This window comes from Notechis scutatus, chromosome 1, assembly GCF_049901735.1.
Source record: "Notechis scutatus isolate UNSWTSFEM ecotype Mainland chromosome 1, rNotScu1.2, whole genome shotgun sequence".
Taxonomy (NCBI): domain Eukaryota; kingdom Metazoa; phylum Chordata; class Lepidosauria; order Squamata; family Elapidae; genus Notechis; species Notechis scutatus.
Window position 1 is genome coordinate 191495096 of NC_142009.1, and position 23813 is coordinate 191518908.

Here is a 23813-nt window from a genome sequence, read left to right on the forward strand (position 1 = left end):
CAGTGTGAAGTTTCCACAGTCTGTGTTGATTTGGGGAGCCATGTCATCTGCTGGTGTTGGTCCATTGTGCTTCATTAAGTCCAGGGTCAACGCAGCCGTCTACCAGGAGATTTGGAGCACTTCATACTTCCTTCTGCAGACAAGCTTTATGGGGATGCTGACTTCATTTTCCAGCAGGACTTGGCACCTGCCCACACTGCCAAAAGCACCAAAACCTGGTTCAATGACCAGGGATTACTGTGCTTGATTGGCCAGCAAACTCACCTGACCTGAACCCCATAGAGAATCTATGGGGCATTGCCAAGAAAAAGATGAGAGACATTAAACCGAATAATGCAGAAGAGCTGAAGGCCGCTATTGAAGCATCCTGGTCTTCCATAACACCTCAGCAGTGCCATAGGCTGATAGCTTCCATGCCACGCCGCATTGAGGCAGTAATTGCTGCAAAAGGGGCCCAAATCAAGTACTGAGTACATCTGCATGCTTATACTTTTCAGAGATCCGATATTGTTCTATGTACAATCCTTGTTTTATTGATTGCATGTAATATTCTAATTTTCTGAGATTGTGGATTTGGGGTTTTCATGAACTGTAAGCCATAATCATCACAATTATGACAAATCACGGCTTGAACTATCTTGCTTTGCATGTAATGAGTCTATCTCATATATTAGTTTCACCTTTTAAGTTGCATTACTGAAATAAATGAACTTTTGCACGATATTCTAATTTTTCGAGTTTCACCTGTATATGGAATTTCACCACTTCTAAACCCATGTACCTTTGATCAACCAGTTAAATTCAATACAAAAGTAACATGTCCCTGTGGAATGCTATAATTTGTTCTTTTGATGGATGTTCTTAGTATGTGGATAGGAAAGATAAATTTTACAATTCAAGCTGAAAATTGTTCTATCATACCCTCTTATTCACTTTCCATGTAAGAAGTATAATAGCTGTGTTAGATTCAGGGTATTGGTCCATCTATCTGTTGAGCATTATCAACTGACCATCTTTCATTGACCATGTTGAAGCATGAGTCAAGAATATTCTTGTATATATATAAAAAAATTAACTTCTTTAAAACTCATTGGGAGAGCCAAATGGCAAGAAAGGCGGTGCCTCCCTTGTTTTTTGGAGTAGGTCATCCTGCAGGAATAAGCCTCATCCAGCTCTTATTTAGGGACAATACTGATCCCAGTAGCTGTTTTTTTCTAACATTTTGATCCACGGGTGTGATAAAGAGGTGAGCAGCAAGCTTAGCCTACTGCTGTTGTGCTGTGTTTGCAAAGCTTCCCGAACAGGGCTTGAAGGGATTCAAGAAATATGAAACGCTAAATCACGACTTATTTTAACCACATATGAATATGTGGCATTTTGAATATGCCACAACTAGTTAAGATCATGCCACATGCTGAATTAAAAACAAATCACAATCTAGTTTGGGGAAATAGATAAGTGAATAGATAATCTTCATTGAGCCACAGTTTGACTGTTTTTAATTCAAAGAAGCCCGACCAGAATTTTCTTACTTTTGCAGTTCAAAACCGAAGAGTGCAAAGCAAATTCAAATTCATTTTTGCTCGTTAGACATATGCAATTACTGTATCATAGGAAGGGCTCTGCAGCACACCAAATTGTTTGCAAAATCCAGTCTTGCCCATGCCAATGGAAATTGTGCCTCTGACCCCTTAATTGGAAAGATGCTAAATTAAACCTGAGATTTTTTTTCGGCATGTGTTTAGTCGTGGTTTCTGAGCGCACTCGTTGTGGGCTCTCGAGATGTCGCTGAACTTATATTCCCAACAACTTCAGCCAGGAGGACTGTAATCTGGAATGGCTGGCATCAATATCCAGTTTCTATTTTATAAAAGGCACGAGGCCAAATCAAGCCAGCATTCAACTAATGGCTTCCTAACATCTCAGAAAGAGGCTTCACCTGAACCAGTGCAGCATGAGGATGGAGAGTCCTAACCACGGAGGCTGAACCGAGAGGGAAAGGATACACAGGAAGCAAGATTTCTCAGTCTTCAGAGATTTGAAGGAAAAGTTTCCTCACTAAAGAGAGGCATTCCCTTACATGTTCGTGGGCATTGCAGGTAGTCCTCGATTTACAACAGTTCCATTTAGTGAAACTGTTCAGAGTTACAACAGCACTGAAAAAAGTGACTTAGGACCATTTTTCACTGTCACAACTTGCTGTGATCAAAATTCAGATGCTTGGCAACTGGTTTATATTGATGATAGCTATTGTGTCCCAGGGTCGTGTGATCACATTTTGCCACTTTCCAACAATCTAAGTCAATGGGGAAACCAGATTCACTTAACAACCAGGTTACTAACTCAACAACTGCAGTGATTCACTTAACAACTGTGTCAAGAAAGGTCATAAAATGGGTCAAAACTCACTTGACAAATGTCTCACTTAACATAAATTTTAGGCTCAATTGTGGTTGTAAGTCAAGGGCTACCTATATCTCTTTCAATTGGTCCTTCCTTGGGTTAGTCTCTTGACCTCTGGGCAAATTCCAATCATCCGAGAATTCAATCCTCTGCAAAGGGCTTAAACTGCCATTATATGGGTCTCTCTGTCTCTCCCTCGCTCCCTTCCTCCCTCTCTCTCTCACATACACACACACATACGTACATATAAAGGGTGAACCAGGATTTTGTTTTGCTTCTGTAGAGCTCTTTCAAATCACCAATGTTTGCAAAGTACATAGTATTTTTAACTGCCTTTGTGCTTTGTTTTTCTTCTCATGAGCTCTTAAAATACACGATTATTTCACTGTCCTGCGATAGTAGAGTTTTCCAAGTTTTGACTGATCGATTGCCTAGGATGTATTTTTGTCAGCAAATGCTAGTTCAGCCTTAACAACCATCAGACAATACAGACCATGTTACTGTCTTAATGTCAGCAAGAAATGGGATCACCCACACGACTGGATGCTTGTTTGCCTGAACATTGGAGTATTTATCTTCCTTATTTAAGCAAGCACAGCTTTTGAAGCATGTATGTGAATTGGTACTTTGAACTGGGTAACAAACAATGGTCACAGTATCATAAGTTCGGAGCCAACAGGTTGGCGTTTCCCTCCAAGGAAACAAAGGAGGAGATCTTATTCTGAGTTTGGATTAAATAGCTTAACTTTGTTCTTCATGAGCATGTAGTCCTGGATAAAGGTGGGCATCTTTGAAAGAGGAATCCAAAGGAATTTAGCATCTGTGCCTACGCTGTAATAAGCCTTTGGATATTTGCTCATTATGGCATGTTCCATGCACCTCACAACCAGTGACAGGTCTGAATTCTGGCACATCTTGACTAATTTATCTTTCTTTTTTGCATCTAGGGAAAGAAGAAAAAGGAGAGGAGAATATTTTCAGTAACAGGATTCAAGGCTCTTGATCAAGTAGTTTGATATGATTATGGTTATGATTCTAACATATAAAGCCGTAAAGAGAAATTGCATTGGATTGTGACATTAAGTACATACAGATACATACAGTACTAATAGAGCTAACAAGATCTGACAGATTAACATGTGGTTTTGTTCTCTTAATCTACAAAGAATACTGATAGTATGACTGGGCAAGAGGGAGAAAGAGAATTTTTACACTTCGCACGCACGCACATACTCATTTCTTGCAGCTGAGAAAATGACTGATGCCGTATTTAGGGTCCTCACTAATGATTTATAGCATCTTCTGGCAACATCCAACTACAGTTGTGCTGATACTACAATAATAGGGTTATACTGAGGCAATGATGATAGATGACAGTACTATAGAAGGTGATGTGAATTATTAAAAAGCGGCCTTACCTGGCAGTTAAAGAAAGGCCGTGAGCATCTAGATAAGGGGTGGGAAACTATTGGCCCTTTTATGACTTGTGGACTTCAACTCCCAGAATTCCTGAACCAGCCATGAGGTCTACAAGTCATAAAGGGGCCATAATTCCCCACTCCCAATCTAGATAATGTTAAAGCCTGGAATTCATGGAACTGAAGTCCTCAGTTCTGAAACCACTAAGAAAGCTGAGAAAAATTGCTTTAGAAAAATACAGAGTGGGCACCTGTGGCAATAACTATCTACATGGTGGTGCAGTAGTTAGAATGCAGTGGTGCAGGCTACTTCTGCTGAGTGGTAGCTGCCTGCAATTTGGCAGTTCAAATCTCACCAGGCTCAAGACTGACTCATCCTTTCATCCTTTAGAGGTTGGTAAAATGAGGACCCAGATTGTTGGGGGCAATATGCCACTTAGAGAGGACTGTAAAGCACTGTGAAGCAGTATATAGTCTAAGTGCTATTGCTATGGTTACATGGCCAGCCTGCTATTCAAAATGTAAGCATTTTTAAAATAAAAATAGCTTGCCATGAACAGCCTCAACTTAGATGCTAGTGATGAGTGTGCTACTGCTCCATCCATGAAGGTGGATTGTGGGGTTCTGGAACGGTGCTGAGTTAACCATCAAACAAAGGGAAATGTCAGGATAGTGTTTTGGAGGCTAAGAGGAAACCATGGCGAAGGGAATCTCCCCATGGATAAAATGGAAAGAGGGCATTTAAATGTTCACCACATCAAAGACACCTGCTGAACCAAGATAGATCAGATTCCCCTGAAATCTAATGGCTCCAGAGCTTCTTTTGGGCCTTGAAATCCTTTCATAGCTCACCTTCCTTGAGGTAATGTTCACCATATTGCCGTTGGATGGTGGGAGGAAGGCTATTCCAAATGGCCACTTTTTCTTTTATGACCCGGGCTCTATCAGAGAGAGGTGTTTTGAACAAGCCAGGCTGAATACAGGACACTTCCACTCCAAAGGGCTTCATATCCTGTCTGCAAAACAAGAAAAGATGTCAACAGTAATAACTTACACTAGAAAGACTTTTTAGAGAGAAGAAGTATTGTTGAATTTGGTGGCACCACACACCCACTTTACAGCCTGTTTCTATTGCTCCCCTCTGGGAGGAGGTTTCAAAGTACTTCTAGCAAAACTACCAGATTCTGTAACAGCTTTGTTCCCGATGCCATCCATCTGGTAAACTCGCAAGATTCATTTTTCTTGCCATGTACATGTATACATCCGAACTAGACTGTGTTGTTTCTCTGTGTCATATATTATATGTGGGCATATATATACAATTTTGTACTTATTTATTTGTGTCATGTTCATGTAGTGTATATTGGAGGTGGTGACCCTCTGAGAGCTATATGCAACAAAATTTCATTTTAATGTATGCCGATTAGTACATTAATACATTCAAAGTGGCAATAAAGTTATTATTCTATTCTGTTCTGTTCTATTCATGATTAAATAGCTATTAAAAGCCGTGAGCTTTTAACGAGCAGGAGATGAGACGATCGGAACTGCAGTCTGTGAAAACCTATGCTTTTTACTAATATTTGTCTGTCAAAAAATGTGCTACTAGACTCTAGATTTACACAATCCACATCAGCATACAATGGTGGCTAACCTTTTTGGGCTCCTGTGCCCAAAATTGCGTGTGCGCTATCTCTCGCGTGCCAGCACCCAGAAGGCAATGTGCACAGCCCCCATGCCCCTTGCGCAGGTACATGATTCCCCCCCTTACCTGCACTGCGCATCCTAGCTGATTTTTGGCCCGTTTGAGGCCTTTTTTTGGCCTGCCAGAGGCTTGAGGGATGCCTCTACAGGCTTTGCAGGCTGAAAAATGGTCCTGTTTAGTCACTTCCGGTATTTCTGAAATACAGGAAGTGATGAAATGGGCCTATTTTTCGGTCTGCAAAGCCTGCAGAGGCATCCCTCAAGCCTTTGGCAGGACAAAAAAGGCCCGAAAATCAGCTGGGAGGTGCACACATGTGCAGTGAGGTAATTTTGCCTGGGGCTCACGTGCCCGTACAAATGGCGTGCCATAGGTTCACCATCACGGCTCTAATACATGGTTTCCTCCTAAAATGCCTACTGTTGAATCTGTGTCTGCATGTTGTGCTGGACTGCACTAAAGCAGGCTAGACGTTTGTTAATCTTTAAAACTTTCCCTTCCTCCTTGGGACAAGTACCTAAGAAAAGCCATTTTCTTTCCAAAAATCCAACCGATTTCAGGGGGGAAATGATTCCTCTCCCCAAGCCAGACTTTTCCTGTCCTCATTCTTCCTTTTGTTATTACTTTACAAGCAAGAAAAGATTTAATGTGTGTTTAATGTACATAGATTTAATGTATGTTATAGCCTTGCAGTGAACCATATATAGATGACTCAATTCACAGAGCTGAATGATCGGATACGATGCTGACATTAGAGCCCACTGAGACTGGATTGAATCTTAGCCACGATGAACCTCTTTCAGCGACTTCCGACTAACCTTAAATTGTTGGTGAAGGCTTCTGCTCCATATTTGGATGGACAATAACCCCCTGAACATATTGCCAGAATACCACCAACGCTGGTTACATTTACTATTCTTCCTTTGGCTTTCTTCAACAACGGAAGCATGTTTAATGTAACATTTATGAGGCCTATCAGGTTGATTTCAATGGGCGCTCTAAAGTGCTCAATCTTCAGCCAGTCGGTAGGGGCTGATGGTCCCATGACACCAGCATTATTGATAAGGCCCCAGAGACCTGCAAAGAAAGAAAGGAAAAAAACCCCACAAAAATATCATATCTGAATATAATAAATAACATTCTGGCTGTTATGAAAAGTGTTAAGAAAGTGTGCATCCACTTTCTTAACACTTTTCATAATGGCCAGAATGTTATTTATTATACACACAATGTTGCCACAATCATAATCCAGGAACTTTAGTTGTTTTCACACCACATAATCTGTTTATCCTCAAACGGACATAAACAAACTAGGAAAACTGAAAATCACGTTCTCTGAAGAGCATTGCAGAAAGCTGCTATAATAAGTGATGTTTTGGGTCTGCGTCTCTTGCATTAACTGGCAGTGGCTGGCCACAATTTTTATAGCCCTTCCTGGACATGTCATTGATTGATTTCAGAGGCAAAGCAAAATCTCTGTGGCTATTGTTTATCTTAAACAACAGATTAAGGGAAGATGCCTGAGATTGAAGGGTTGTTTGGCAGAGGAGAAGGAACATATTGTTTTTTCCAGACACTTAGAACTAAGACATGGAAGAGGGAGAGAAGCTAGCGAAACCTTAGGAGGAGCTGCCCAATGATTCAAGTTGTTTGGCAGTAAAAATATTGACTCTTTTTTGCCAGTGCAATTCCCAAAGTGCTTTCTGGACACCATTTAAATTAGTGTTTCTTTACCTCAGCAATTTTAAGATGGGCAGACTTCAACTCCCAGAATTCCCTAGCCAGCATGGGAATTCTGGAAGTTGAAGTCTGCACATCTTAAAATTGCTGAGGTAGAGAAACAGTGATTTAAGATATTGGTGTTAACCTTTAAACATCCCTCAACAGTTTAGAATCTAAACATAAGAGAGATCACCATGTGATTTTTTTTTTTACTTTCCCAGATATTATGATATATATAGGACAGGGTTGTTTTTTTTGAAGATGCCTCATTTACCTGTCATATACTCACTATTAGCCTTCAGCAGGTAAGAACAGTTAAGATATTTTACTGGGGTTTTAATTTTTTTATTCTGTTAAATTTTATTTTACATCTTTACTATTCCAAATATTCCATAAATGGAAAAGCAGGATAAACTGAATAAAATACTCAGAAGTAAGTCTCACTATGTTCGTGCCTTATTGCCACTGAATTATTTAATCAATTTATATGGCTGCCCAGATTGAAACAGCAACTCTGAATGTCTAAGAAAGGGTTAAAACTCTAATATAATGAAACAAAAACAAATATACCTAATTGATATGTTATCTCTTTCCTGTAATCTTTAAACCATGAAGTTTAAAGAGGAAGAAAGAGAGGAACAATTATTTCTTGACTATGAGGAGATAGCTACAAAATACAGTGGATTATTGGCAATTGTAAGCCATTATTCTTACGTCCATTTTACAGAATCACCACTTCAACGAAATGAGTTTTTGCTGAATGGAGTTTCAGTTGGACTGCCAGGGCTGAAGTGCAGCAAAATCCAGAAACATATTCCAGTAGACATCTTATTTGTACAGGGGGACTGTTTTAAAAATCCCCTATGGACTAGAACAGGATAGTTGCTGCTGCCACATATTGTCATAAAACTGGCCAACAACAGCCTCTACTCCAGCTTTTTGGAATGTTCCGGAGGAAAGTCCAACAAAAGCAGCAAAAATAAATTCCATCAGCTTACTCCCTCCTGTGCTCCACTTCCTATCATTCCCAACCAGCATGGACTTTGATATAAGTGGGAACCAGCAGGTGAAGCAAAGTTTTCCTCTTGTTTATAGCCCCATTAATATCCATCCTGTAAAAGTGCTGTGGCCCTCTTCTCAACTCTGTATTTAGTAGGCAGAGAGAAACACCCAGGAACAGGACTTAATTGCTTACCACGTTGTCCTACTTCTTTCTTAACTTGTTCTGCTACTTGCTTGATGTTGTCTGAGTTTGTCACATCCAGCTGCACTGTTTGGAGGTTGGCCGATGACTCCTCTTTCAGCTCCTTTGCCCCCTTTTCCGTGAGGCAACCAGCAATCACTTGAAATCCTCGCCTATCAAAGGTCATAGCTGCCAGTTTCCCAAATCCAGAGTCACAACCAGTGATGAATATGTATTTCCCTTCGGGATCCACTTCGTCTAAATTCTCCCTACCTCTCCATTTCCACCATATAAAGATGACGATTAACCATAGGACGAAATGGTGCCACATGCTATAATTGTACTCCTCAATTTCCTCCTGAAATAAATATGAAAATAGAATTGGCCCAGGCGTTAAAATTCATGTTTTCCCCCTTGACCGTCTACTTCCATAAATGAACAAATATGAATTTATGTGAGAGGCAGTAACTTCTTGCATAAAAACAACCATTGGCTAATACCTTTATTGTGATCATTTAAAACGAGACCCCAAGTCACACAAGGATTTCTTTACCAGGCAAGTAAAAAGCAGCAAGTGGAGGAAAAAGTCAGCCAATCTGAAAAACCACACTTGATGCTACACAAACCAACGTAATAATCTGAATGTTGCTCATGATTAATGGAGGAATGTAATTTTGAACCAGCTTGTGCTGATCCACTCTGCTCATCTGCTCTATTAGCTATATTAATGTTTCTACCTTGTGGTTCAATTCAGGCCTACAACATTTTCTCCAATGATCTTCAAATCCAAACAGTGCTACACATTGCACTATGCTGTAACATGGACTGTTGGCTTGTGGTATGAGCACAGGCAATGTTATTTTAGAGTGTCATAAAATCTCAACTAGCTGGGCGTATTCAGTAAATCATGTTTAAGCAAAGCAGACCTTAGCATAATATGCAAGCATATGTTGGATCTATTCTGTTCTTCTAATCCAGGGCTGTCAAACTCCCAGCCCATGGGCCGGATACGTCACATGCTAGCCACACCCATGCCCAGTTTAGCAAAGGGGGGAAAAGTCCTGATATGTCACATGACGACATGAGTTTGACACCCCTGTTCTAATCCATGTCCTTGGACTAATCCACTTGTAGTATATTTGAAGGCACAAAGTCACTGTCAGTCATTATCTAATTCACACACAGCACTCTGTGAGAAAGGCATCACAAATAGGAAGCTAAGTAGGTTGCAGAAAGAATTTCTTAACACAGTATTTCCTGGGGATTTCGCAAAGGAACTTTAGATCAATGGTTTACTTATCTATATTCAAGGCCGTAGTTCTACATAGTTCCTAGGCAACTGTTAATCTGGACTTTGTTCTTCCCATTTGACCCTGATTTCATAACAATCGTGAATGTAGACATTAGAAAACTAAATAATGATGTATTGCAATAACCCACCCTGTCCAGGAATTTTTACTCTATGGGTAAAAAGGTAGGTAAACACTTAGGAGACATCTTTCAGCACTAGTTCTTAAAACCAACCCAACAGCACCTGAGAAGACAATTCAAGGCTTTCCTTGTTCCCTTTGTAAACAGAATAAACTATCACCATTGTGGTACCCAAAAATCATTCCCCTGAGAGGATTCTCTGGGCCCGATGTGAAAGAAGATCAAAAAAGATGAAAAGAAAATTATTCATCTTTTAACACTTACCCAAGCCATGTTGAGCTGTGATTTAGATAACGGGATGCTTATTTAGTATGCTTTGTCTGAACCAAGAAGCTGTGTGCTTGTCTTATCAGTCTACTTCCTATTCTCTGAGGAACCCATCTTAAAAGCAGGACATTGCAGCAATAGTGTTGCAGAACAGAACTGGTGATTGTGTCTGTCTTTTAATAATTCTGTTCACACATATGTTGTTAAACCAGTTAACCTAAGGGTGCAATAGTTACAGAACACGTATTATTTGTTTGGTAAGTTCACACAAAAACTGTAAGCCAAATTTTATTTTGAAACTTTCTACGTCATTTTTTTTTCATTCTTAAAAACAGGAAATTGGTATGAGACCTATGATTTTCTACTTTAAACAAACAAATGAACATTCTGCCCAACACATCGGTTGTATCACAAATTATACAAATGGTTTATGTACCACATTTCTACACAGCCTTTTTTAATAAAAAAAAATTGCTCCCAATATTATATTTCAGCAATAAAATAATGATTTAAAAATAAAATAAAACTAAGAATCATTTAGAATACAAAACAATAGTTAAAATGGTTAGATCTCTGTTGTGGTTCCTTCGATTATATTTGGCTACAGCTTCACCACAGCAAGTATATTCTTTTTCCATGTTAGCATGGTGAAAGTTACTGAAAGTATCTAGAGGGTTTTAGGCTGATGAAGGTCAGCATAAAGAAACTCCCTTTTTACGACTTCGGGGTAGAGTGGATGGAAACTGAGCATTTACCCTTCCTGACACCATGCAGTGTACAGCAGATATTTTTTCTTTGTGCCTTAGGAGATAAATATCTGTTGCTACCTAGGATTGAACTATCAACCTTCTGAATGGGAGGTGAGCATCTTCACCACTAGGCCACCACACCACTGTGCTGAAGCCTGGCACTATCGGACTTAAATAATTAAGGCAAATTTCTTGGCTTCATTACATCATCACATTTGAAGAGACAGATAGATCTGTATGTACAGTACAACAGACTTTGCCTTTCTTTTCCCCTAGAGACGAAAAGAAGAAATATAGGAGTGCCATGGCACTCCTACACTCTGGTGCCACATTTCTAAAATAAAAGAAAGAAACAACAAAAACTGTTTTTTCTGAAAACAACTACAGCAACTTGTTCTTCTAAGTTCCTGTTCCCATGTCTCTGGGGTTTTTATTTAATGTCAACAGGAAGTTCATTAAACAGTAACTTATTTTTCCTTGCCTCCTTATATTTAACAATCTTCAGGTTTTGCATTATTAATTTATGAAAGTGCACCCATAGGTCTTGAAGAAATGTATTTGGTTTGACAGCATTGTGGGCAGCAAAGGGATTTACATGAATATTTTAAGAATAATTGCACAGAACCATTTCTTTCCTTGTTTCTCTTCTTTTCTTTCTTTTTCTTTCTTTCTTTTTGTAGAAAAGCCGGCATAATACCATTGGCTTCCTATGTACATCTGTGGCCATACTCTCTCAAACAATGCTCCAAGTCCTAGATGTTGTGACACTATTATCAGTTGAAAATCTAATTCTCTCCCTTTGTTTTTAAAGGACAGCTTTACATGCTTGTTCAGAGTTTTGAAAGGGCTGAACGGTTAGATCTGTAACTCCTTTAGATTATTATGAGCTCTCTATATTCTCTCTACAGTGCGATGTAGCCACGTTAATAAGTCTTTATACAAGCCTTTGTACATGTAGCCACGTTAACAAGTCTTTATATTTCTTCAGTATGTCTGAAGAAGACTCCTGCGAGTCCCTTGGACTGCAAAGCGATCAAACCGGTCAGTCCTAGACGAGACCAACCCTGACTGCTCTTTAGAAGGCCAGATCCTGAAGATGAAACTCAAATACTTTGGCCACCTAATGAGAAGGAAGGAGTCACTGGAGAAGAGTCTAATGCTGGGAAAGATCGAAGGCAATAGAAGAAAGAGACAACAGAGAATGAGGTGGCTGGATGAAGTCACTGAAGCAGTCAGCGTGAGCTTAAATGGACTCCAGAAGATGGTAGATGACAGGAAGGCCTGGAGGAACCTTGTCCATGGGGTTGTGATGGGTCGGACACGACTTTGCAACTAATGACAACAAATCAGTATCTCTGGGGAAGATGGAAGTAATTCAGGAATCCCAATTATATTCAGATTTTGTTGATTTAGTTTCCAGAAGAAAATTCCTGAGAGAAATCAGAAGTTAGCAGGACATGAATTCTGATGGGGGAAAAGTGGAAGTCAGTTTACCTTCACGTCTATTTCATCTGTTGCTATTTGCAACGGCAGGGATTCCTATCGATTGACTCTGGGATAATGATGGAAAACCAAGAATTAGCTGTAATTGCACAAGCATGCTTTCCTATTTTAGGAGTACAGTCCCCAATAGCACAACTTTTGGCAATGTGCACCTACTGTATGTAAAGAAATACATTCTATGTTCTTTAGACCGTGGGGCTGTTCTAATTTTGACAATCTGGCTAGGAGAACTTGCAGAAAAACACTGAAAATAAATAGAGCACTTAAGTTACACTGTGAGCAAATTTTGGCCTGATATGGAAGGGAGGTAAAATTCCTAATGTTGGTCCAGATGATTAAATTGTCCAGGCTGATTGTATTAACTACATCTAGGCTCTAGTCATTAAAATTTCATCCTACCATCAAGAAGTTCCTGCCATGCTCTGTGTGTCTCAGTCCTGATTGAAGGAAGAAAGGCAGGTTAACTGTCCAAGGAGGTGCTGAGCTTTTCTGAACATGGGGATTAAATGACAAGCTTCTTCCACTCTTCTAGTTTAAAGGAAGTACTAATTAATATCCTCCAATGATTAGATTAACTCCTGTGATTCTCCAGCACGTGCTGTGCTGGAGAGGTTGGTGCGCTAGGTCTACTGGATTTCAGAAGCCTGAGACTCTTAGCAGAGTTTAGAGATGACAAAAATCATGGCTTAGTGATGTCACAAACCACATACATTCTTAGAAAAAAACCACACAGATCAGAAAGCTCAAGGAAGCCAACCAACTTCATTCCTAGAAATACATGCGTATCTTTTTCAAAATTCCACTTGTGCAAATTATACAGTGTATAGTGTATAGCCATGATGGTGAACCTATGGCACGTGTACCACAGGTGACACACAGAGCTCTCTCTGTGGGCACATGAGCCATCGCCCCAGCTCAGCTATGCTGCACATGTGCGCGCACCTCTCGCTGGCCAGCTGGTCTTTGGGTCTCTGTCATGCATGCACGGGGGCAGGGCGCATGTGGGGGGGGGTAGGGCGCATGCACAGGCAGCATGTGCACATGCTTGGGGAGCAGGCTGCACGCATGTAGACGCGTGCATGCATGAGAGACGTGTGAGCATGCATGGGGGACGCACATCGACACGCAATGCCAGGATGCATGGGCGTGGCATTTTGGGGAGACACGCATGTGCTTTGGGCACTCGGTGCCAAAAAGGTTAGCCATCACTGGTGTATAGTATACCACTCACAGCAACTTTCTTCCTCTGATCTCCAAAATCTACTACCTTCTAACATACCTTCCCCAGAGTCACTCCCAAATAATGGAGCAAACTGTCTCAGGAGCTGGGCCGCGTTACTATAGACTATGCTTTTGAAAAGGGTGTTCAGAGCTGGCCTTCTGACTTGGCCTTCTGAAGTGTTTTATTGATGCTTTGGGTGTGCATTGTTTTATTATTTTTCAATTCTGTTCTTTAAACATTATTTCTTTATCTCTTATGTTGGTGTTAGTTGCTATGAATATATATGTGTTGGGTAGAAACATGGGATGCAAATTATTATTACCATTCAATTCCTTCCCCCCCCCCCTTGCCTCTATTTTCCTCATTATGATCTACATATGATAATGCAGTTTGATGTCCCCCAAATATTAAATTCACCATATATCCAGACATATAAATACATATTGTTGCTAAGATGGGAGAGGAGTGCCATACATTTTATCCAGCATTGTTGGGATGAAAATATTTGAGCTGTGACCAAACACCCCTCCCCACCAGAATCAAGGCTTCTTAAATCATGCCCTGGGAACAAAGCAAAGCCAATATCATGGGGGCAAAATTGAGATTATACTGGCATTTTATGTTATGAATGATTATGGTTACATTATATATAACAAAGGAAACAAGATCCTAAATCAGCTGATTGTGTCTATCTTTAAATTCCTCCCACACCCCATCAATTCCTTCATAAAGCTGAAAGTATATTTTTTGAGTTGTATTAAAACAAGAATGATAACACAGTTAAAAACATACAATAGCAATAGCACTTATATATCACTTCATATTGCTTTGCAGCCCTCTCTAAGCGGTTTGCAATGTCAGCATATTGCCCCCAACTATCTGGCTCCTCATTTTACTAACCTCGGAAGGATGGAAGGCTGAGTCAACGGTGAGAATCCAACTGCTGGCAGTCGGCAGAATTAGCCTGCAGTACTGCATTCCAACCACTGCGCCACCATGGTTCTTACAAGATCCAAGATGATCTTGTTCCATTCTCATTACCTCACTGGCTCATTCTTGCTCACTCGTATCTTCATTAAAAAGGGAGCACAATGGTTCAGTGGTTAAAGATGCTGAGCTTCACAACCAGAAAGCTGATAGAATGGGTTCGAGACCTGAGCTCTGCATGACGGGGTGAGCTCCCGTTACTTGCCCTGGCTCCTGCCCACCTAGCAGTTTGAAAGCATGCAAATCCAAGTAGGTAAATAGGTACCACTTTAATGGGAAGGTAGCAGTGCTCTGTGTGCCTTGGTGTATGTAGCCATGCTGGCCACATGACCACGGAAATATCTTCAGACAATGCTGGCTTCCTCAGCTAAGAAATGGAGATGAGCAGTGCCCCCTAGAGTTGGGCATGACTGGACAGGGGAAATCTTTACCTTTACCTTATCTTGACTCACAGCAGGGGAGTGCTTCTCCATTTGACTTAGCAAACTACACAATTCTGCTATACCAGATTCACAGTCAGTACCACAATCTGGAGCATCACCAGCTGAAGCCAAGCAGCCAATACCTGAAGCAGGAGACTAAGATGGATGTGTTTTATCCCCTCCTTTCCTTTTCTTGTCTTGGAGGGCAATTGCTGCTGGTATCTTGTGCTGTTTCTCTTCTAGCACAATCAAAAGGATGTGGAGAAGGCAGAGTTCATGGCCTAAGGTGTCTTCTGTTTTAAAATAGAAGGGAAGCACACTGTGGTGAGGCTAAGCGGTGTCTTTATGAGACTACCATCGGCACAAACCTTGTGTCAAGGTTTCAAGTAACACATCAGCCAAAAGGCAGGAGGATTCCTCAAAGAATATGTTTATTTAATACATCATATTGGTACAGCTAGTGAAAACCAACTCTAAAAGTTCCCACGGTTTCCCCTTTAATTAATAGAGTAAATATTTCCCTTTCCAGATGTCACTGGTCACAATGTCCAATGAAAGTAGCTGGGTGGCTGGTCACTCCTCTCCTCCTTCACTTGCCACCTGTTGGGATGACCTTGGTTCCCACAAGAAAACTTTTTGTTTTGACTGGTAGCCAATCTATCTATTTCCTCGCTCCCTTTCCCCTTTCAAAGTTTGTGGCAACTATGAGGCAGGAAAAGATGGCTTCATCCAGGTTTGCTTCAGAGTTGACACCTTGAGTGTTCAAACTCTTGAACAAGCTCAAAGCAGAGATTGTGGCAAGTCTATTTGAATTCCAGGGAATCTATTTTGGCAGGTAAAGGCAGGGAACAGCCCCAATGCTTGACAATTAGTTTGTAGTTACTATCTCACCTTCTCTAACAGCTGACTTAAAACCAGACCTAAGAATTTAGGAAACTGCTATCCAGGGTTGGCCTCGTCAATTGATGTACTACTGAGACACCCTTCTTAGGTAACAAGTATGAGGTGTTTTCTCCCAAGAATGACCTAATTTTGGGCCAATGCTGAAATTTGCTAATATCATACAACAACGTCTAAATGCAGATGCATCAATAAGATTTTTTATCTATATATCCTGAATATTTCATTTCTGACAAAGATTTAATTCACTTTTAATAACTAGAATCCAAAGGAATGTATTCATGGAACTTATGAGAAGAATCATCCATAACTTGTGTGGATTTTTTAAAAATGTGGTCTTAAGTGAGTGTTGACTTCTGACAACTGTCTAGACTAGTTCCTGATGTTTTCTTAGCAAGTTTTTCCGAATTGGTTTGACAGACAGGGAGGGGGAGAGAGAGAGAAGGGGCAGGCCATGGCCACCCAACTGGCTTTGTGCCTCTTTGTCTCCCAGTTTACTTGCCTGATGTCTTAACCACTACACCAAACTAGTACTTTAAAGGAGATCATTGCATTAATGGAAAGACTGATGCCACAAAAACAGCTAAGCAGCACTTTCCCATATTTCAAGATATTTCTATTTTGAAGTTACTTGTCTTCCTTTTATTTGGCATGTTAAATAACTGCAATAGAGTTGTTCATTCCCATTGATTTTTTATTTTTGAAGAAATACTAAAAAAAAATACAATCTTTCTAGTGATTACCAAATGAGGATAACACTCTTCCATGTCAATCACTTACTCCTTAATTTTTGTATTCTTTGAAATGTATTGTAAGTTATATTTTAATGTTTCGACTTTTCCAAAGGAGCATTTTTAGTTAGTTTGTAATAAAGGAATTCAAGGTCCAATACAAATCATATATGGTCACTTGACCCACAAGTTGGCTAATGATTAGCTCAGTCACATAGGCACTGATTATCCTACATCAATAAGTAAATTTGTACATCAGAAATAAAATTGGTCTTACCTTTTTAGAGAAAATACTGTGGGCATTTGCCGTAAATGGAAAAGCTCTTGAAGTCACAACTTGTTTAAGAGTGTCCTTACTCCTCCACCAGATTGGAATATGAAAGCATGAATGATCACAAAGAATCAATATAAAACTCATGAATCCATGAGTCATGGGATAAGGAGTAGCAGCACGTGCCAGAAACAATCATCACTGCAGTCAAAAGAATTATGTAACTGAGGATTCTTGGTTTTTTTCCCCCTCCAGTAATCTTTCATATTAATTGGACTTTTAATGCTCTTGGCTCATGAAACTATTTTTAAACTATCTAAGGAGTTTCCTTGGAAAGTTGGAATCCCAATAAAATAATAAATCTGACATCATTTCAGTGTACTTAGTAAACAAGGAAGGTGCCATAATTGTGACCTTTTCTCAGAATTTCACTTTCCTTTCAGAAATATCATTTCTACTTTCTTTCTAAATTCCTTTGCCATACGTTGCAGGAATGAACGAAAATTATACTTTCCTAGATTACAACTGATGATCGAGTGCATTTAAAAATATTTACAAATATTTCTCTTTAGAGAAATGTACCTCACAAACAGCGAAATGCCTTCAAATTCCCACTGCCTCTCTTCTCGAAACAATTGCCAAAACAATTGGCAATAGGGATTTTTAGAATTTTTTTTAAAAGAGTTTAGCTTCTAAGGGCCAAAGCATTGACATTTTAAGAGGGAAGGAGGCGGCAACACTTTTAGATAGTTGTTTCTCTTTAAGAAGTAAGTTACATGTATTAAACCTAGGAGAGGAATTATACAAACATAGCATATTATTTGAGGTGGGGGGGTTAATGAAAAAGTATATTGCCACTGAAACTTGGTGCATGACTTGAAAAAACTCGAAGAGGTATAAAACAGGTCCTAGGAATATTTAAAGAAAAAAACACCAGCTGAATATTGCCAAATCCTGCTGAGAGACAAACTTTGACCTAGGCTAGTGATGGCTAACCTTTTCGTCGTCACGTGCTGAAAGGGCGCGTGCACACACTTGCATGTGCATGCTTGCTTGTACCCATAATACAATGCACGTGTGACCCACCCCGTGCCTCACGCATGATCCCCATGTGTGCCCCCCGCCTGTGCGTCTCCCTCTGTGCATGCGTGGCAGATACCCGATAATCAGCTGGCTGGCTGGGGGTGCGTGCGCATGCGCAGTGGATCTGTTCCAGGCGAGGGCTCGCGTGCCAGCAGAAATGGCTCTGTGTGCCACTTCCGGCATGCATGCCATAGGTTCGCCATCACGGACCTAGGCTGACAATAAGAGCTTTACTTGTTAACCCCCTTCATAAGCTAGTTGGATTTTCCAGCCCTCCCGCAGAGGTCAAAGCGAAGACCTTTTTGGTCCAGAAAGAAATCATTCTGCAATGTTGAAACAAATGGACATAGCAATTAGCTGCTTCCTCCTCAGGTGAGTACCAGCTATTATGAAAAGATCTCCCCCATGATGTGGAAGAGCCAATCAACTATCTTGGAGCTTGTAGGTGACCCACATGAAACTCAGTGACAGCAAGGGAAGGATTTTCTGTCCCTACTAACTGCCCTAGATGATCTGTATGCACAGCTCACTCACATACTGGGAAGGAAAATGTACAGGATCCAATCTGGGTCGGTCCCTACGACCAGAGATTTTGGTCTTCCAGGCTTTCGGCCCATCTTCAGGGCAGTTTTCTCTGGCAGAGTGACATACACTGCTAGCGAGAAATTCTGCCTATGAACCAAAGTTCTGTCTAAGGATCCAGATTGGATCCTGTACCATTATCCTGGGACCTTCATTTGTAGGAAAGTTTACCTAAATGGACGTATTGGCTTCAGAAGCACTGTGTTTTTGCTTTCTCAGACTAATATAGTTCATAAATTAGCTATGGGGTAACTGGAACTTTGGGACAGATTAACTAACCAGAAATTGGTACCTGACACTGTGACTACGCAAACTTAGAAAGGAGTTCTTCATAAGAGAGCAGAGACCCTGGGATCAAAACTGCAAACTGATTTGGTGGGCTAGCATTTTAGGACAGAATGAGGTGACCAAGTCAGGTAAGGACACAGCCAGTCGTGTCTCTTTAAATATCTTCTCTCTTTCTCCCACTCTCTCTCTCCCTTCCTCCTTCCCTCTCTAATTTACCCATGTCTGTTATGGAGAATCAGTTTGGTGTAGTGGTTAAGATGCTAGGCTAGTAAACTGGAAGACTAGGAGTTATAGTACTGCTTTTGGCCCAGAGGGGCAGTGCCAGGGGTGAAATTCAACCACCTCGGCTCACCTTGGGAGAGGTGGTAGGGACGATTTGAATTGGTAAAAAATCACCCCTGGTTGCTACTACTATTATACCAAGCCACGCCCACAGCCATGCCCATAGAGCCGGTAGGGAAAATTTTTGAATTTCACCCCCTGGGCAGTGCGGTGGCTCAGTGGTTAAGACGATGGGCTTGTCAGCTGGAAAGCAGCAGCCCAGGTTCGAGACCCAAACGCCACATGATGGGATGAGCTCCCATCCTCACCTTGTCTTCTGCCAACCTAGCAGTTTGAAAGCATGCAAATGTCAGTAGATAAATAGGTACCACTGGCCTTGAAACGGAGATGAGCACCGCTCCTTATAGTTGACAATGACTAGCGGAGTAAAATTCCTTTACCTTTGTACTTTTGAGGCGAAAAGCCAGCTGGGCAACCTTGGGCCAGCCACTTTCTCTGTCAGCCCTAGAAAGCAGGCAAGGGAAAACCACTTCTGAAATCTTGTCAGGAAAACCACAGGGACTTATCCAGGCAGTCACCAACAGTCAACATGACTTGAAGGCATCGAAGAAAGAAAGAAAATCTGTTAAGCATTGTCACTGGTAGCTATAGATGACACGAATGCAGGGAATTGCACAGCAGTAGGTGCCAGAAAAGCCTGGGTGACTATAGGCACACGTATCCAGACAGGCAACTTCCCTGTGTTTCGCTGCCTCTCCGCCCAGCACTTTGTCCTGTATCATAATGAACCAGGGAGGCGCAGTGATCAGAATGCAGTATTGCAGGCCAATTCTGCCAACTATTAGAAGTTCGATTCTCACCAGCTCAAGGTTGACTCAGCCTTCCATCCTTCCGAAGTCAGTAAAATGAGGAGCCAGATTGTTTATTTTTTATTTTTGTTTATTTATTTAATTAAAATTTTTTATTAATATATAAATAAAAAAGAGAAACGTGTTAAAAATTCATATATACAGTGGGTTGCCTGGTTACATTTCTTGGAGTAATATTCATCATAATATTAGTAATAATCTTCTCTAATGATAATTGCATGATAACAGTGCTTTTCCCTCGTAACATTGATACATATTAATTGGTAAAACTAATCAAAATTAATCACAATTAATAAGTTACAATAAACAACCCTGATCATGAGATTAATCTTTCTCTTGTAATCTTTGAGATTCTAACTCCTGTTTCTCTTATTTAACCAATGATAGAACAGATCCCATACTGCAAAATATTCAGTGTCTTCCTTTTCTTTAATTTCAAATGTTAGTTTATTCATTTCTGCACATTCCAAAATTTTTGTTATTATCTTTTCTTCTGTGGGGATCTTTTCACCCTTCCAATGTTGTGCGAACATGATTCTGGCCACTGTTAACACATGTACTATTAAGTAGGCATTCTTTTACTATATTTATCCGGTATGATGCCCAACAGGAATATTTCCAGATTTAAATCTATATCATTTTTTCTAGCCAGGTGTGCATTTTAGGATCCAAATTGTTGGAAGCAATAGGCTGTAAACCGTAAATAGATTGACTTTGTAAATAGTCTGACTTTGCTATTTGTAAGTAGCAGTGTTCCAATATTTGAAGGGCTGCCACAGAGAAGGAAGGGTCAAGCTATTTTCTAAAGGCGATGACCTACAAGGTCCCTTCCAACTCTGATTATCTGTTATCTGTTAAACCGCTTAGAGAGGGCTGTAAAGCACTAAAACGCAGCATACAAGTCTAAGTGCTTATTGCTACTGCTATCTCTGCTACCTGCCCTCCACCTCTCCTGACACCCTGCATTTCACCTTGCACTTTGCTACCTCTGCCACTGTCCTCCACTTTGCACTCCTCCTACACACACTCTAGTGTCCTTGCCATCCCAAGCTGCCTCTTGTTTTCTTGCTCCTCCCAGGCTGGCCTTTGCAACTGGGTGTGCAAAGCCTTCCTGAGGACAGAAGGGAAGGTGGATGCAAGACGTGGAGGTGCGGAGTGCAGTGCAGGGCAGCCAAATGAGCAGAGATGGGGGAAGGGAGATAGGTGGGTGGAGGGAGTTGAAATGCAGGTGAGCACAGCAGCCAGAGGAAACTGCTTCATTTAGTGACAGAAACTCTGGTCCCAATTGGGGTTGTTAAGCAAGGACTACCTGCATATGGGACATACAGCAAGGCTGGCGGAGGGAGAAGGTGGAAGACACAACTTTCACACCAAGCTGCAACAACCCAGTTACTTGGCCTTGGCTATGAATTAGGGATGAAGAGAAGGCCGTGTCACTAGACGCAACCTTGAAGAATTATAAGACAGACAGCTGAAGTGGAAGGAGGGATCAGAATAATAAAAGTCCTAATTTAACTAATCTACTGGTGTAATATACTAAATTTATTTAGAGTTCATTTTAGTTTGTTTCCTTGGTGGCTTAACATGGTGTGTGCACCCAATTGATTGGGTCAGCTTAATTTAAAATACTGTATCACTTTGGAAAAAGGACTAATTCAATCACCAAGTTAAAAAGCTTGTGACTTTAGCCTTTAGTATATCATGAAAACCAGAGTAATGTACTTACACTGTAAATACAGAAAAGTGTATTTACAGCTAAGTATACATATGGGTATTGTGAGAATAAAAGCAAAAAAAAGATGCACAAATATAGTATCCAAATCATTAAAAGAATATTATTTTTCATTCGTTGGTACAACTGGATAATAAATGAAGATGGCAAAAGGAGAGCAGACAGAAGCGTAAACAAATGAAGTTCATTTTTAGAACTTATTTAGGGGTCCTCCACAATACAACATCATTAGGAAAAAATTAGATTCTAGTAGAAGAGAATATAAGTAACTCAGGGTTGAAGTGTGGAGTCCTTTGGTGCTCTCTGGGCTTGCTAAGTGCTTGTAGAAATTTCCCTAGCAGGTGAGGTAGCATCTTCAGAAGATGTTACCTAAGTCCTAGTGCGCCAACCAAACCTCAGCAAGTAAATAACCAAGACCAAAGAGCACCCAGAAACCCCATAAATTAGGTTCTCCACTGGCTTTTCAGCTCCAAAAAGAGTTCAGGGTTATATTTGCAAGATGATCATTTGCAATCCTAGGTTGCATTAACAGAGGGATACAATCAAGATCAAGGGAGGTACTAATACCACTCTATAAAGCCTTAGTAAGACCACACCTAGAGTACTGCATCCAGTTTTGGTCCACCACACTATAAAAAAAGATGTTGAGACTCTAGAAATAATACAGAGAAGAGCATCCAGGATGATTAGGGGACTGGAGGCTAAAACATATGATGAATGGTTGCAGGAACTGGGCTTTGCTAGTCTAGTAAAGAGAAGGACCGGGGGAGACATGATAGCAGTCTTCCTATATTTGAGGGGCTGCCACAGGGAGGAAGGGGTCAAGCTATTTTCTAAAGCGCCTGTAGGCCAGACAAGGAATAATGGATGGAAACTGAACAAGGAGAGATTTAACCTGGAAATAAGGAGAAACTTTCTGACAGTGAGAACAATCAACCAACGGAACAGTTTGCCCTCGGAAGTTGTGGGAGCGCCATCACTTGAGACTTTCAAGAAGAGATTGGACTGCCATTTGTCCGAAATGATGTAGGGTCTCCCGCTTGGGCGGGGGGTTGGACTAGATGACCTACAAGGTCCCTTCCAACTCTGATTATCTGTTTAATCTGTTATCTGGAACTGAGAAAGTTATCCTTCCAAAACTATCCACTTCCCAGCCACCATTTCTTCAGGGTCTGATTAAGTACTTGCAAAAACCCTCGGGATAACACCCCTTTGGGATAGATCTGGAGACAGGTAGGGAGGACCAAAATCTTTTTCAGGAATCCAGAAGGGCAGAACCGTCCCTGGGACACGTGTCGTTTCTCAGACCAAGTTACTCGGTTGCGGGAATGACCTGCTTTCCTTCCCCCCACACCCCCACCGGTGCTTGCCGTCCGGTAAGGCTCTCTGACCCTAATTTAAGATACAGAGAAGGGAGGGGATGGACTTACCCGTCTCGTTCACGGCTCTCCTTTCATCTCAAGAGCTTTGGCTATTTTATTTTATTTTTTAGAGCAGGCTCTGTCTGGAGGAAGAAACAGAATATTTACGGAGACCTTTTACTACAGCGGGGGTCACGTGACCGGCCCGCAATGCCCTGCCGAAGGGGAAAAAAAAAAGCGGGAAGGCGTGGGCGGCCCCACCCAAAACCTCAAGTTGGGTTGGGGGGTGGGGAAGAAAAAAAAAAGGAAGTCATCCTTGCAAATCTCGGTATAACTAACCAGGTCACAGTTGCTTTTCTTAGTAGTTCTCCCTGGTGCTCTAGTTGTCCCTTCACAATTTCCTATGCAAACTGAAGCAAGAGTGTGGACTACGCTGACGGGCCGAACTGCGCGATGGTCTCCAATCCGACTTTGTGTCCAAGTTTTTAAGACCTGTGGATTTTAACTCCCAGAAATCCTCAGCCAGCCCACTCGAAGTCCACAAATCTGAAAGTTGCCAGGGTTGGATACCCACTCACCCCGTCTAATCCGCTCCATATGCCCCGCTCCTCCCCACCGTAAAACAAGACTGGGCTGCTTTCCTTGGGGATATATCTCTCCCTTTTCTCGGAGGTATAGCTCTTCCTCCAGCAATAGGAGCGCAGT

At 41.1% G+C, this 23813-nt stretch overlaps 1 protein-coding gene across 7 annotated transcripts; it reads right to left on the bottom strand.

The window, feature by feature from the left end:
- Positions 1-1476: 1476 nt before the first annotated feature.
- Positions 1477-23813, bottom strand: DHRS9 (dehydrogenase/reductase 9). 7 transcript variants are annotated; one of them, XM_087949768.1, is made up of 9 exons: positions 23178-23325; positions 19587-19919; positions 16918-17112; positions 15153-15302; positions 10124-10343; positions 8441-8786; positions 6342-6600; positions 4674-4837; positions 1477-3346 (listed from the first exon to the last, which is right to left on the bottom strand). In XM_087949768.1, the coding sequence occupies exons 5-9, from the start codon at positions 10130-10132 to the stop codon at positions 3120-3122; spliced, it is 1005 nt and encodes a 334-aa protein (XP_087805894.1). In that variant the 5' UTR covers positions 10133-10343; positions 15153-15302; positions 16918-17112; positions 19587-19919; positions 23178-23325; the 3' UTR covers positions 1477-3119. The 7 variants fall into 7 exon arrangements, with proteins under 7 accessions (XP_087805894.1, XP_087805895.1, XP_026540829.1 ...); XM_087949769.1 differs by lacking the exon at positions 16918-17112 and having other exon boundaries at positions 23178-23776; XM_026685044.2 differs by lacking the exons at positions 16918-17112; positions 19587-19919 and having other exon boundaries at positions 23178-23813.

Bases quoted from the DNA above. Each gene is read 5' to 3' on its own strand.
- DHRS9 (XM_026685044.2), bottom strand. The intron at 6,601-8,440 runs GTAAGCAATTAA...CTTTCTTTGCAG, and splicing joins GAAAGAAGTAGGACAACGTG to GTCTCTGGGGCCTTATCAAT. The intron at 3,347-4,673 runs GTGAGCTATGAA...TTCTTTCCCTAG, and splicing joins TGAACATTACCTCAAGGAAG to ATGCAAAAAAGAAAGATAAA.